Source organism: Mesoplodon densirostris, chromosome 18 (assembly GCF_025265405.1).
Source record: "Mesoplodon densirostris isolate mMesDen1 chromosome 18, mMesDen1 primary haplotype, whole genome shotgun sequence".
NCBI classification, from domain to species: Eukaryota; Metazoa; Chordata; class Mammalia; order Artiodactyla; family Ziphiidae; genus Mesoplodon; species Mesoplodon densirostris.
Window position 1 is genome coordinate 12,635,951 of NC_082678.1, and position 15,568 is coordinate 12,651,518.

Genomic DNA, 15,568 nt, shown 5'->3' on the forward strand with positions numbered 1-15,568 from the left:
GAATGAACCTCTTACTGCAAAGTGATCATCGGGTACCTGTGAAATCTCCAGCACCTAAAACCGAATGTGCAGAAAAGCAATGTTCTCTGTTGAAGATTAAACACATGTAGTGTACTTCTATGTACTGGAAGTGATGGGAGAATCTGCAGTCGGGAAGAAGAATGCCAGGAAAGACGAGTGAAGTACCTGGGCCCCTGCAAGCATAATTTCCAGACACAGGCACACCCAGGTTCAGTGTTGGGAAAGGAAAGTAGCATATGCAAAATACATGGCAGAGCTGAATTTACAATTCACTACAGCCATGCTTTGGAAAAATGAAAGAGATATTTTTAGTCCAGTGATTGATTAGGGTTGCTATGGCAATAAGAAACACTTAAGAGAAGGAAACTGAATGTAAGCAAGTCTTAAAGAGAAAGGTGCAAGTGCACTGGGAATTTCACAGTCAGTTTCTGGGTGGTGCTGGCTGCAGTTTCCACACCTGCCTAGGGCGAGAGGGGATGGTGGCTGCAGAGAATGGGCCAGGGAGACAAGTCTGAGGCTCTCTGGGGGCTCTGCACTTCAAAAACATGCAGTGGCGAAACTTCTGGAAGAACTGCACCATCCACTTTGATGATCATCATTATCATACTATACCCACCATAGCACCTAGCACATGGTGAAAACTGTAAGCTAAAGGGTACTAATCCCTCCCCATACCCGTAAAGTAAGAATCATATTCTAACAGTATGTTTCAAAAACTTACTTAATGATGCTTCATCTGGTGGGCTTGTTATGAGTTTTTTTTTTTTTTTCTTTTTGCGGTATGCGGGCCTCTCACTGTTGTGGCCTCTCCCGTTGCGGAGCACAGGCTCCGGATGCGCAGGCCCAGCGGCCATGGCTCACGGGCCCAGCCGCTCTGCGGCATATGGGATCCTCCCAGACCGGGGCACGAACCCGTATCCCCTGCATCGGCAGGCGGACTCTTAACCACTGCGCCACCAGGGAGGCCCTGGTGGGCTTGTTAAAAACAGATCCCAGGCTCCTCTCCTAATGACTTGCTTTCAGAAAGTTGGTGGAGTCCCAGAGCCCACACCTGAACCTAGAACTTGATTTTTCTTTTTAAAATAACGTTATTCGGGGCTTCCCTGGTGGCGCAGTGGTTGAGAGTCCGCCTGCCGATGCAGGGGACACGGGTTCGTGCCCCGGTCCGGGAAGATCCCACATGCCGCGGAGCGGCTGGGCCCGTGAGCCATGGCCGCTGAGCCTGCACGTCCGGAGCCTGTACTCCTCAATGGGAGAGGCCACAACAGTGAGAGACCCGCGTACCACAAAAAAAAAAATAAATAAATAAAATAAAAAAATAAATAAAATAACGTTATTCACATCCCATATTATTCACCCATTTCCAAGTGTACAGATCAGTGTTTCTTAGTCTGTTCACAGAGTTGTGCAGCCATCACCACGATCTGAGTTTAAAACATTTCATCACCCTAAACAGAAGCCCTGTGCCCATTAGCAGTCACTCCCACCTCCCCCTTACCCCATGCCTGAAGAAACCACTAAGCTACTTTCTGTCTCTGACTTGTCTATTCTGGACATTTCATACAAATGGAATCATATAATATGTGGTCTTTTGTGTTTGGATTCTCTCACTTAGCATCATTTTTTATGGCAGAATAATATTCCATTGTATGGACACACCATATTTAACTTACCCATTCATCAACTGATGGACATTTTCTTCCAGTTTTTGGTTATTATGAATAATGCTGCCATGGACATTCTTGTAGATGTTTTTGTGTGAACATATGTTTTTATTTCTCTTGGGTATACACTTAGAGTGGAATTGCTGGTCATATGGTACCTCTACGTTTAACTTTTTGAGGAACTGCCAGATGGTTTTCCAAAATGGCTGCACCATTTTGCATCCCCACCAGTAGTGTCTGAGGGTGCCAGGTTCTCCACATCCTTGCAGCACTTATAAGTGCCCAGTGTTTCTTAATCGCAGAAAGTTCTGAAATAGCTTTGGGTCAAAATGATGATCCCAGGTAACCATTCCTCATGTCCAACTGAGACACACAGACATGACTCAATACTGAGGTAAAAATGACAATAGTATGGATACTGTACTATCAGCAGGCACTCTTCCAAGTATGTGGTATATAATAATTAATCTATTAACTCCATAACCCTCATATGACTCTATGAGGGATATACTACTGTTACCCCCATTTTACAGATAAGGAAACAAAGGCAGGGAAAGGTTGTGTAGCATGCCCCAAATCATAACATTTACATGATAGAGCTGGGATGGATTCAACTCAGGCTGTCTGGCTCTGAGTTCAAGCTCATGACTCCACATCCTGCTGCCTGTTGAGTATTAGGAAAGCACACGTCTGTTTCCAGTGGAGTTGAGTGCTCAGTTGGGGGTGATGGTGGCTAAGGCCCCTCAGCATGCCCTGTGGCCACTGAGAGCAAAGAAAATATGTCCATGTGCATCCATTCAATGAGAGATGTGCCTCTCTTAAACAAGCCCAAAGAAGGAAAAACAGGAGGTACCCGAAAGATAAACTGGGGAAATATTCATTTAAGAAATTCATGGGACTTCCCTGGTGGCGCAGTGGATAAGACTCTGCACTCCCAATGCAGGGGGCCCGGGTGTTTGATCCCTGGTCAGGGAACTAGATCTCATATGCATGCCGCAACTAAGAGTTCTCATGCCACAACTGAGGAGTCTGAGTGCCGCAACTGGGGAGCCCGTGTGCTGCAACTAAGGAGCCCACGTGCCGCAACTACTGAAGCCCGCGCACCTAGAGCCCATGCTCCACAACAAGAGAAGCCACCGCAATGAGAAGCCCGCGCACTGCAACGAAGAGTAGCTCCCGTTCTCCGCAACTAGAGAAAGCCTGCGCACAGCGACAAAGACCCAATGAAGCCAAAAATAAATGAATAAATAAATAAATTTATAAAATAAATAAATAAAATAAAATGGTAAAATGTTTTGTTTTAAAAAAAACAAAACAAAACAAAAAAACAAATAAAATGTTATGCAGGGTCGTGGTGGCCAGTGAGGCATGTCCTTGGAACTTCCTGGACCAAATAAGAAAAGTTTGAAAACCGCTGATTGAGCCCAATAATTCGATGCTTTATTTCTGGTTAGCAGCCGGAATCCTTCCATGTCTGAGAGCAACACTTTACAAGGAGGCTTGGAGTCAAGAAAATTAAATGGAAGAGTTGAGAAGCTGGCTTGGGGTAGATGAAGTATTTATAGGCTTTTAAAAGATCATTTCCTTTTAGGACTTCCCTGGTGGTACAGTGATTAAGACTCCGTGCTCCCAATGCAGGGGGGCCGGGTTCGATCCCTGGTTAGGGAACTAGATCCCACAGGTCGCAACTAAGAGCCCGCATGCGACAACGAAGATCCCGCGTGCCACAATTAAGACCCAGCGTGGCCAAATAAATAAATAAACATTAAAAAAAAAAGATCATTTCCTTTTAGCTTTTATCTGGAATTCAATGCATTCCTCTCTGACCATCTTGTTCTGACTGCAAGCAACATGCGTTCCCTCCTGTCAATGAACATAAAACTCTATACAGACTTGACCTTCTCTCTAATGGAACCCCACGGAAGACATCGATTCCCTGGTACTATATTCTATCTTATCATATTAAATGCACTCCAAAGCCATAGAGGGAATTTCAGCTTGAGGTGGGATCCTTAATAAAACTGGCTTTGCAAATGCTTCCTCCTGTCACTAACAGAAGACTTACATCCAGAATGTTCCAGTGAACCTGGTGAAATAGGTGTAGAGTTTAGGATTTATTACCTTCTAGGAATCTGGGGCTGGAGCCTGTGCTGTTTGTAAAACAGGAGACTGTGGGTGGTGAATCTGTATGTAGAGGCAGTAGACAACCTAGATTTTAAAGTACCTTTCGACTTTCTTTATTTTTCATCAGAAAAATTTTATCCATTTGGACAGAAAATTTGCCCCACAGTTGGAAGGTAATATATATATATATATACTTTTGTGCATAGAAAATCTGCAATAGACACAACAATTTCAAGAAGGTGTATGTCTGGTTGTCCCGCATCTACTCAGAATCTCAGTCATCCTTCAGGGAAAGATGCAAAGGGAAGAAGGGGAGATATCTGGGCTTCCTTGTCTGTTCTGGGTTCCGAGGGTCACATATGATTTTATACATCTGGGTGGGTGGTCCTAGAGACAGGATAGTTGGAAAAAAATTGCAAAGAAGATCGGTCCAGAAAAATGAGATGAGGAACCCAAGTGGGGAAAAAAAGTGGAAGACTTTTAAAGCAAAGAGAAGGCAAAAAGGAATCACATGTAAATAATAAAGATGAGGATGAATCAGAGAGTGATTTCCCAAATACAGGCTGCATTGGAAGAAAAATGTGGCCAAGAGGAGCGGTAGGGCCTGAAAGAGAAGTGGGGGAGGGTGAGAGGAAGGCAGTGTGTAGAAGGCAGAGCATGGAAATACAGCAGGAAACAGCTGTTTGTATCCCAGTCCACTGTGAGGAAATGAACAACAGCCTCTCCGCTGCTTCTCACCAGCCTGCACCCTACACTGAGGCTTCTGTTCATTCATTAGTTCCTCCATTGATGAAGCCTCGTCCCTCTTCTGACATGCTGAGTAACAGCCACTCACTGGAGAAGCGAGGCCAGGAGGGAGAAAAAGCAAATGCATGAATGAAAGTATGTTTTCTCAATGGGGCATTGTCTGCTACTGGCGCTTCTATGAAAATTGAGGAGGGAAACTAAATTCAGGCTCATCCAATCTAGAGCTGGACCTGCCAAGGCAGAAATAAGCACAGGATGCTTGTGAATACCAATAGCTACACATGACAGAGGCAGGACAAGGAGTGAAGGAGCAGGCGGAATACGTCAAATGAAAAAGAACTGCATGTAAATAAGAGAGATTGGAATGAATCAGTGACTCCCAAATATAGGCTGGCATATGACCAGGGAGGAAACTTCCAGATTACAAGTCTTCTCAGTTAAAATTGGCAAGAATCACCCCTCTTAACCAACTGGGCAAATTCCTCACTTAAACACATACTATCATGTAGTTCTGAGTATCTTAGTGACTAGAAAAGTTGAAAGACATGGGGGCAACTTGCATTCACTTTATTTAATCACTGAAATGTACTATTTCAGTATATCCATATTTATATGTGTTTTATTTTATTTTTGCAGAAAGAAAGCTGTCCCACAAAATCTTCCAGGTTGTATTACTTTGATCTCACCAACTTAAACTGAACACAACTCCATAGGTATCAATAAATTGTAGAAGAGAAATCTAATTTTCAGTATAAGTAGAAAATAGAAAAGAAGGAAAGGAGCACTTCTTAGGGAAATCTTCTATTGAAAATGCCTTTAAACAAATATTTTTTCTTTGGTGATTATCCTCTGCAAAGTCATTCTTAGCAGTGTTTAAAAAGATGCAAACATGGACCTAGAGATTATCATACTAAGTGAAGTAAGTCAGAGAAAGACAAATATCATATGATATCGCTTATATGTGGAATGTAAAAAAGATACAAATGAAGTTATTTACAAAACAGAAACAGACTCACAGACATAGAAAACAAACTTACGGTTACCAAAAGGGAAAGGCGCGGTGGGGGAGGATAAATTAGGAGTTTGGGATTAATAGATACACAATAGTATATATAAAATAGATAGGGCTTCCCTGGTGGCGCAGTGGTTGAGAGTCCGCCTGCCGATGCAGGGGACACGGGTTCGTGCCCCGGTCCGGGAAGATCCCACATGCCGCGGAGCAGCTGGGCCTGTGAGCCATGGCCGCTGAGCCTGCGCGTCTGGAGCCTGTGCTCCGCAACGGGAGAGGCCACAATAGTGAGAGGCCCGCGTATCACAAAAAAAAAAAAAAAAAAAAAAAAAGATAAATGACAAGGTCCTACTGTATAGCACAGGGAACTACATTCAATATCTTGTAATAACCTATAATAGAAAAGAATCTGAAAACAAATATACAGATATATGTATAACAATCATTTTGCTGTATACCTGAAACTAACACAACATTGTAAATCAACTATACTTCAATTTTTAAAAAATGCAAATAACTTTAAAAGCTACATTATGGTAGAGAAGCATATGTTAGCTTCTGCTCTCCCCCCCACCAAAATGGCTGAATTAATTTTCTTTGATGTACAAAGAAGAGCTTGGGAACAGCTAGAGCAAATGGAACTGGGATAAATTGGACAAACAACACTGTCTGTTCCAAAGTCTTCTCCAGGCAGCAATCAGTTGGGTTGCTGAGATGTGGAGACAAGTCCTAGCCCTGCATAAGGAAAAAGGCACTTCGGCGAATAAGCTTGTTTGTAACTGGTTCACCCATGCAACCAAGTTCATTTTCTAAACTGAAATAAATCAGAATGCATAAGCTCACTGTCATCCCCATGTACTGCTGTCTTGGCTGTTTGGCCTAACAGAATTGACTTTGCTTGTAAAGAACTTGCAGGTTCTGTGTCACCTGGTTCTTAAAAAAAAATCATTACAGTTGGGAGTTCTTCAAAAAAAACTCTGGGGCTTCCCTGGTGGTGCAGTGGTTGAGAGTCTGCCTGCCGGTGCAGGGGACACGGGTTCGAGCCCTGGTCTGGGAGGATCCCACATGCTGCAGAGCAAATGGGCCCGTGAGCCACAACTACCGAGCCTGTGCACCTGGAGCCTGTGCTCCACAACAAGAGAGGCCGCGATAGTGAGAAGCCCGCGCACCGCGATTAGGAGTGTCCCCCGCTTGCCACAACTGGAGAGAGCCCTCGCACAGAAACGAAGACCCAACACAGCCAACCAATCAATCAATCAATAGAAATGCTGTAGAATTATTAAAAAAAAAAAACAAACCCTCGGGGATTATTTCTGTGAAACACTTCATAAAAAAAAAAAAAAAAAAAAAAAAAAAAAAACCTCTGGTATTTGAGTCATAGTAATCTCCAGGCAACACATTAGCCCACTAAAATTTAGGAAAAAAGTAACATTTACTGAAATAGAATTGGTCCACTGGTCTATTTAGTGGGCACGTAATAGCTCTGACCCTGAGAGAAGCTTCTGGAGCATCCCTAAGTTTTAGAAGACTGGCTTTGCAAAATCCAAGGTCTCATGGACAAACAGAGTGTGGGAAGTGTTGCATACTACAGCCTCCTTTTGGAGATTCACAACGATACTGTTATTCTACAATAACAAAATGTGTTAAAATCAGTATAACCCGGTGTTTCCTTTACCTAACTGGCTATGAACCACCTTAGTGATAGTTATAAATGGTTCCAGACTGTTTCTGTCTAAGTTTTTTTGAACCTGGAAGACTTCTGAACTTGGCTGCTCTGACTCTACGACACCAGCCTCATGCCATGACCCATGACTCACCTGACTTCACCACCTTCTCGGGGAGGATGGCCTGTGCCTTGCTCATCCAGCGTCCCCAGCTGGAAGACTGTTTCTATGGCCTGGTCCCTAACAGGTCCCAGCTCATATGGCCCAATTTCTAAGAAGGGATACTTCCGTTGCCCCCTCCACCCCCAAATTACATACTGCCCCGGATACTCAGGGTTAACTGTGATGCAGAGACTTAACTCCCATCATTACCCCATCTCCATGATGCCAAAAAAGGAATATTTAGGGACCTCCATTCTATCTTAGCTCACATAGTAGCTGAGATGGCCAGACTGTCTTCTAATTTCCTTCCAAACAAGACCACTCCTAGAGTTCAGGTGTAATAATGTATTTGCCCTAGACTTGTAACTATTTCCTGGTTATGCAATTTAGGGGTTTCTACCACCCTTGGCTGGGACTCAGTGGAAGGTGGGGGAGGGGAGCTTAAGAAGGACGAGAGGCCTGAGAGGAATGGAGGTCGGTCTGTACACACAGCACCCATCAGCTCTTTCTATTATTGGGGAAGCTGATGAGGTCAAGATTGAAAGTGAAATTCCTATCCAGGACAGTTAGCTGCTTTCAGAAAAATACTTCTATCTACCTAGTGCCACTCCTGGGAAGATAACCCGAGTTCACCTTGGGTTACTGACGACTCAATTGTGAGCATCCCGACTTTCTTCCCCAGCTGGACTAACCCAACACTGAACAAATGCATCTCTTACTGTGGCTCAATACCATTTGAGGTTCTCATGCAAGAGTCATTTCCTACTCCCTGGTTTCTTACAGTTGACTTTTTCTACCTCTTTCAACTAAATAATTAAAATGTTGGGTAGCACTGGACAGCCCACTACTCTCTTTGGGGAACGGTAGCCCTTCCAACTAACAGAAGGGTGCTCTCCATTTGTCATCACCTCTTCTGTGGATTCGTATTAAAAGATATTTTGGTGGAGTGGGTGCTCATGGCGGCAAAATATATACAGCAACTGTATATTCTAGGTCACTGCTATCGACTTATAATAGCTTGAGTTTTCAACTTCTTACAAATGAGAAGAAAAGCCTTTCCTTCCCCCCTTCATCACTACTGAGGTTGAACTGATGCTGCTGAGCTATGTTCATACTCCAGTGAGGCCTTTTTTTAGCCCTAGAAAAACAAAATCGGCGACTTTGGAAAGCAGCCAGTCTCCTTGGGCACCTTCCTCTGTGACTTTATAAACTTCAGAAGAACCGGCAGGTTTTGAAGAACTGGTTAGGTGGTCTGTCCTCTGGAAAATAGCTGTTGTGTTGTCCTTTGTTTACTGTACAATTTAAGATTTTTTTTCCTATAACCGAGCTAAAGATATTTTTTTTCCCTTCCTGGGCAAATGGCATTTCCACATAATCCTAAACACACACAGTCACTCACAGTGATGAAAAAGCTTTTACGTCTTAATAACTGTGATAACACCGAAGCCCTAGATGACCCTGAAGAGAAAGTTCCCTTAGCTGGATTTTCTCACAAATGAGGGCAGTGTGAGGTCTCAGTAATAAGCTGGACAGTCAGAAATAAGACCCAGGGGATCCTAGGAATAGACATACAATGCTCTGGACTAATCATATGAGAAAAGACACCTGTCCGGAGTATTACTGAGCCCCTCTGCCTCCCTGAGGGAGGGTGGAGTATGGTGACCCCAGTTGGGAATTTGGCTTTGGGGAAGTTTTGCCTTGGGGCACAGATAGGAAATATGGGGCTTGGAATGACATCAAGAAGAGGTATTTAGGATGAAAGGATCAGTGGATAAAGAGCCCAGTGAAAAAGCATTCAAAACAGGGGAAAAGATGAAGACAACTGAAAGCCTCTGTCCTAAATCCTGGAAGCAGACCCTGTAGTCAGAGAGAAGAGTGGGCTCTTCCTCCTGGGTAGAGAGCGTGAGAACACGGCTGAGTCCTAGTCAGGAGGAGGGAGGCAGCTTCAAAATGAACACTGCAGGCCTGAAAGTGTGCACCTGCAGCCAGAGAGAAAAAAACCCAGAGGTTCTCACTGGGGAGATGGAAAGAAAAGCTGTGCTATATTTGGGATGGAAAATAAAAGTGGACTAGCCGGGAACAATGTTGCTTCCCTTTGGAGAATTAAATGCAGACCTTGCCCTGAAACTCAAAGCTACCATCACCTGGCCTCCACATGTCTGGGCAGCCAGGATCCAGCAACATCACATGCCCACTGAGCCTGGAATGACCACATGGTGGACTGAATGTTTGTTCCCCTCCATTCATATGCTGAAGCCCCAACCCCCAAATGTGATGGTATTTGGAGATGGGGCCTTTGGGAGGTGATGAGGTTTAGATGAGGTCATGAGGTTGGGGCCCTCATGATGGGATTAGTGCCCTTATAAGAAGAGACCAGAGAGCTTGCTTTTGCTCTCTCTCTGCCATGTGAGGACACAGCAAGAGGACTGTCAGCAAACCAGGAAGAGAGCTCTCATCAGGAAATGAACCAGCTGATACCGTGACTGCGAACTTCCCAGACTCCAGAACTGTGAAAAATAATGTCTATTGTTTAAGCCACCCAGTTTATGGTGTTTTGTGACGTAGCCCAAGCAGACTAAGACAGAACAGGTATCTACAGGTGGGAGTTCTACTCTCCCCAAGGTCCAGCTCAAACCCCACCTGCTCCAAGAAATCTTCCCACAATTCTCCCAGGCAGAATTTCTCTTTCCTTTGCGCAATCCTCTGTTTGCACTTCGATTGTAACACATAGCACTGGTCTTCCTTGAAATACTGACAACTATACATTCACCCGCTCTCACTTTATTTTCCCCTACTCTGTCCCATTCAGTCCATTTCACTTCCTGAGCTAATCCTAACTGAGGCAGGAAGTACTTACGTTGTGACATATCATGTGATTGGCCCCACCATTAATGTGGCATGTCAACTGCAAGACAGTTTCCTGACTTATACAATTCTCTCTCCTCCGTTTCCCTTGGCCTACCAATATGCCCCTGTTCTTATAATCTGATTTTTGTTCATTAGTCTCTGAGACCAGTTCTGCCCCACTGTCACCCCTCCCCCCAACAGGCTTGCCAGATAAAATATGAGATGAGGGGACTTCCCTGTGTCACAACTGCTGAGCCTGCATGCTACAACTACTGAAGCCTGTGTGCCTAGAGCCTGTGCTCCGCAACAGAAGAAGCCACAATGAGAAGCATGTGCACCGCAACAAAGAGTAGCCCCTGCTCGCTGCAGCTAGAGAAAGCCTGCGTGCAGCAACAAGACCCAGCACAGCCAAAAATAAATAAATAAAAAATAAATTGAGGGCCTCCCTGGTGGCGCAAGTGGTTGAGAGTCCGCCTGCCGATGCAGGGGATACGGGTTCGTGCCCCGGTCTGGGAGGATCCCATATGCCGCGGAGCGGCTGGGCCCGTGAGCCATGGCCGCTGAGCCTGCGTGTCCGGAGCCTGCGCGTCCGGAGCCTGTGCTCCGCAACGGGGGAGGCCACAACAGTGAGAGGCCCGCATACCGCAAAAAAAAAAAAAATAATAATAAAAATAAATAAATAAATAAATAAATTGAAAAAAACATGCGATGAGCCCTCTTTTAGTATAAGTATAGCCCATGCAATATTTGAGACATACTTATACTAAAAATTACTTGCTATTAATCTGACAATTCAAACTTAACTGGACATCCTGCATTTTTACTTGCTAAAGCTGGCAACTTTATCAGCCCAGCATCTCATGACCAAGTAACCTGTGTAAGAGGGCTGTGTCCTGTTCTCACCTGTATATCTTTTTGAGGACTCTAGTCCTGTCTCTGAAGCTCACGGCCCCAGTGCAGGGGCCAGGGCTTTCCCTCTCACATTGCAATCGCTTTTCTGGCTGGATGCCCAGTGCCATTCATTCTGCCCAGATTCCCAGTGCCGTTCATTCTGCCCTCTGGTCTGAACCTCTGCTGTTAGCCCAGCTCAGAGCTCATCCAGGTCTGAGTGCCAGCCTGTCCCCTGAGCTGTGTGATGGCCTGTCCCATCTTGCCTCCAGAAAACTCCAGGACTTGCAGATGACTCCCAGGTTTTGACTGGAATGTCTAACTATTTCCCACCAGACTGTGACTTCCTAAAGGGCAGGGGTTATTGCTTAATGAAGCCTAGCATCTAGCATGATGCTTTACACATTGTTGGTGCTCAGTAATAAATTACTGTTAACCTAAAATTGAAAGATGATGTTATGGGTTGAATTGGGTCCCCACTAAATATATGTTGAATTCCTAACCCCAGTTCCTCAGAATGTGATCTTACTGGGAATTAGGGTCATCACAGATGTAATTAGTTAAGATGAGGTCAAACTGGCATAAGGCAGGTCCTTAATCCAATATGACTGATGTCCTTATAAGAAGAAGAGAGAGATACAGTGAAGAGGATGCCATGTGAAGATACAGACACACACAGAGGGAAGACAGCTATGTGAAAACGGAGGCAGAGATTGGAGTGGTGCTCCCGCAAGCCAAGGAATGCCAGAGGCCACCAGAAGCTAGAAAGAGGCAAAGAGGGATTCCTTCCCTACAGGTTGCAGAGAGAGCATTGCCCGCCGACAACCTGATTTAGACTTTCAGCCTCCAGAACTGTAAGACAATAAATTTCTGTTGTTTTAAGCCACCCAATTTGTGACACTTTGTTATGGCAGCTCTAGGGAACTACCCCAAGGATTACATTAGGGAGGAACTGACCAAAAACGTGAGGGCGTGGAGGAAATCAAGTAATACTTAAAGAGTCAGAAGGGGCTGAGTATGAGACTATACAACTCTAACTTCTTCATGTTTTGTCTCCAAATTTCCTCAAGCAGAAATAATTTGTGTCCCTTTAAAAGTCTGAACTGTACGATTAGAACTGCAGCAGTACCGTGGGGCAGAGGCTGGGCAGAAGTAAAGGCTATGAGCCCCTCAGAAATCCTCCATGGCCTGCACAGAGGTGGGCACAAGAGACCAGGGTTCATGGTGATGGAGACTGGCGGGAAAGGCTTCCATGGGAGGTGCGTCCCTGTGGGGATGGCTTTGTCAGGAACCATGGTTTCCATTCTGTCGCCTTCTGTTTTCAGTACTTTAATACATAGTCTTAAAAAATGAGCACACTACCACTAAACATTTTCCAGACTTCATTTCTCTGTTAATCACCCCCATATTTCACAGCAGTGTCATGAATTTATGGAGAATAAGTACCATCAGTTTCGGGTCAAGTCAAGGTGACCCAATTCTAAGGCAGCAAATAACTGCCTTTGCAAAGTTATAGGGACAAGTATTCTTTTGGCCTTGCAACTATGGATTACATTTCAAATGAAAAGTCCACGCACAAGCTTTGGGAGACGTGGGAAATGGGGTAACATCAGCTATCAATAAAATCAAATTAAATCCTAGAAAATTAGTACCGTCCAGTCTAACGAGCCCAGACTGCACTGAGGGGCACCAAGATATAGACCCATTTATTTGTCCATAGAACTTCCATTTTAATGATGGCAGCTTCCAGCACTGTATGATATATAATAATAACGAAGGATTTACCATGAATATTGAGGATTTACCATGTACCAAGGACTAGGCTGAGGTTTCATGTGGATTATTTGATATAATCTTCATATCACCCCCACGGGAAAGTTATCATATTTTCCCCTCTTACAGATGAGGAAATGGAGGCTTAAAAGGAATTAATCTGCATGATTGTTAATGGAGGCGGGATTCAAAAGATTCCGAGAAGTCTTCCTCTTGAAGACGCTGCAATTGATGGGGCTGGGGAGTGTTGTCAGGGAACCACTTAATTGCCTGCTATTTATAGGCAACATGCTAACAGTTTTCCATACATTAGATCAGGGGTTGATAAACTATAGCCTGGGGGCCAAATGCAGCCTACTGCCTGGGTAAACAGGACCAAGCCCATATCTCTACATATCATCTCTGGCTGCTTTCTCAGAGACAGAGACTGTTTGGCCCACAGAGCAGAAAATATTTACTATATGACCCTTTACAGAAAAAGTCTCCTAACCCCTGTGTTAGATCATTGAATCTTACTACTAATAGCTCTATGAAAAAGGGAATATCCCAGTTTTAGAGATGAAGAAACTTAGGTTCATAGAAGTTAAGCTCCTTGTTCTAGAACAGTGTTTCTCTGACCTCTAAATTGTAAAGATTGTATTTTGCCATAGAACTGCCTTTTTTCCCCCAAAGATAGGGACACTGGGGAGGGTGCTATATATATTCCTTCATTTCATAAAAGAAAAGACATTTTAATACCCAAGAATGATGGTTCTAATTATCAACAGTCCTTTAAGTGGAATAAATTTAATTTTATGAAAACCTTTTTTTTTTCTTTCATTTTGCAAAGGATGGGTGAGAACACAGTAATGGACCAGCATGAGTTCAAGAACTGGCAGTTGTGGGTCATTTACTTAAGAACTTTAGCCAGTAAGAACCAGAGGATATTCAGGCCCACCTGACTCCAAAGCAGGTGACACTTTCGTATCTTTTGGGACTACCCATCTACCTTTGACCCATGCATTCCTTCTGTCATTCAATAACTATTCATTGAGAATCTACTATGTGCCATGTATGTACCATGCTCATACCAAGGACATGAGGAGTCATTTTTCTCCATGTAGTTCTCACCATCTCTCTCCCCTTTGGCTGTTTTGATTAAGACTAAAAACTCAACTCCATCACAGCTCAGTTAACCATTTTCTTCTTATGACAGTTTGACCTGTTTGTCATTGGGGAAAATGATCCAAATGAAAATACCACAACACAATGACCTTATAGACATTTTTTTTTTTTTAGTGTAAGTAATGACTCTACAGGCTCTTAGGACAGGTAGAAATTAAACGACTTTATCAAGCCACCGAGACTGTCCAATCTGAGTAAAATAGTTTGAACGTACGTCAATAGTTTGACCTTTCGTTTCAAGGTCTTTCTATGAGGGATCAGGTCACAGACTATAAGGGAAAGCCTCACCTTCCATTGATAACTACCACCATCTCTTGAATACCACATTGCTAGAAACTGTTCTATTACAGTGAACTATCACAAGTAGAGCCGTCAAGCTATTTAAAAATACAAGCAAAAGTTAATTATGTAAAGGTATTTTAAATTAACATTCATACTCTTGAACAAATGAGAACATTCAAATTATTGCATTATATATAACTATATAATAGCCTACATTTAAATATTTCTGATTCTGAATTATTCCTTTTTTTTTTTATTACATTGATAAGATGAGAAGCACAAGGGAAGTTCCAATTACTCCACTGATCTTAGGCTGAATATTTTAAAATGATTAAGTGACACTTACTGTGTATTCTGGTCCCAGATGTTCATTTGGACAAGAGGGAAAAGAAAAAAGAGAGAGAAAAGGATGATTTAGACCACACTTATATGCAATATAAAACCACAGAACTAATAAATATTGTTGAATTATAATTATTAAAAATGTGGTAAAGAAACCTTCCGAGGATTAAACCTTCATAAATACTAAGTGTCTCCATGTTTGCTCTCAAAACTCTTTCACATACTTCTGTGGTTGGGTAGATAAGGAGTGTAAGATAAGATTCAATTAGCCTATAGGTTTGTGGCTAATTAAAAACCAAAGGGTTGGCCTTAGAAAAGCAGAATTAAAGACTAATAATTCCAGTAGAGCATTTCATTAACCACAAAGGAAATCTTTTAAGTGGAAAATCAGCTTTTAAAACCAATAAGAAGACCTTGTTAGGATGACATTCAAATGGGATCTTGAATTTTCATGTGTTCGAGGGCAGGAACCTAACCTTCTAAATTTTTGGCCACAGTGTCTAGTTCAGTACCAACACTGAGTGTTATTATCACTCCACAAGTGAGGAAGAAAGTGATTTTCATATTATCCTATTGCAGAGGAAGTGGTTTGGAGCAGAGAGACCCAACAGAACCTTTTATATAAATTATAGTCAGGTTTTGTTTTGCGGGGGTGGGGTGGGGGCGTGTGTAAAGCAAACAAGTCAAAATAAACAACTTGTTTATGAAAAACCCAACTCAACATTATTTGGGGATTACTGAGAAAAGAGGGAGAAATAAGGATCATGAAATCTCTAGAAATGTCACTAAAAAGTTTCCCTTTTCTTCTCCATATGTTATTTACTATAATCACTTTAAGAAGGAAGATGGAATAGTTTAGCTTAAGCCCCCCAAACCCCTAC

General features: G+C 43.2%; 1 protein-coding gene across 1 annotated transcript in view; it reads right to left on the reverse strand.

Moving 5' to 3' along the window:
- Positions 1-15,568, reverse strand: part of PITPNC1 (phosphatidylinositol transfer protein cytoplasmic 1) — a 265,101-nt gene that overhangs the window by 97,033 nt on the left and 152,500 nt on the right. Inside the window, exon 4 of the mRNA XM_060081471.1 lies at positions 14,692-14,699. Coding sequence (XP_059937454.1) covers positions 14,692-14,699 — 8 coding nt within the window. The remainder of the gene's footprint in view (positions 1-14,691; positions 14,700-15,568) is intronic.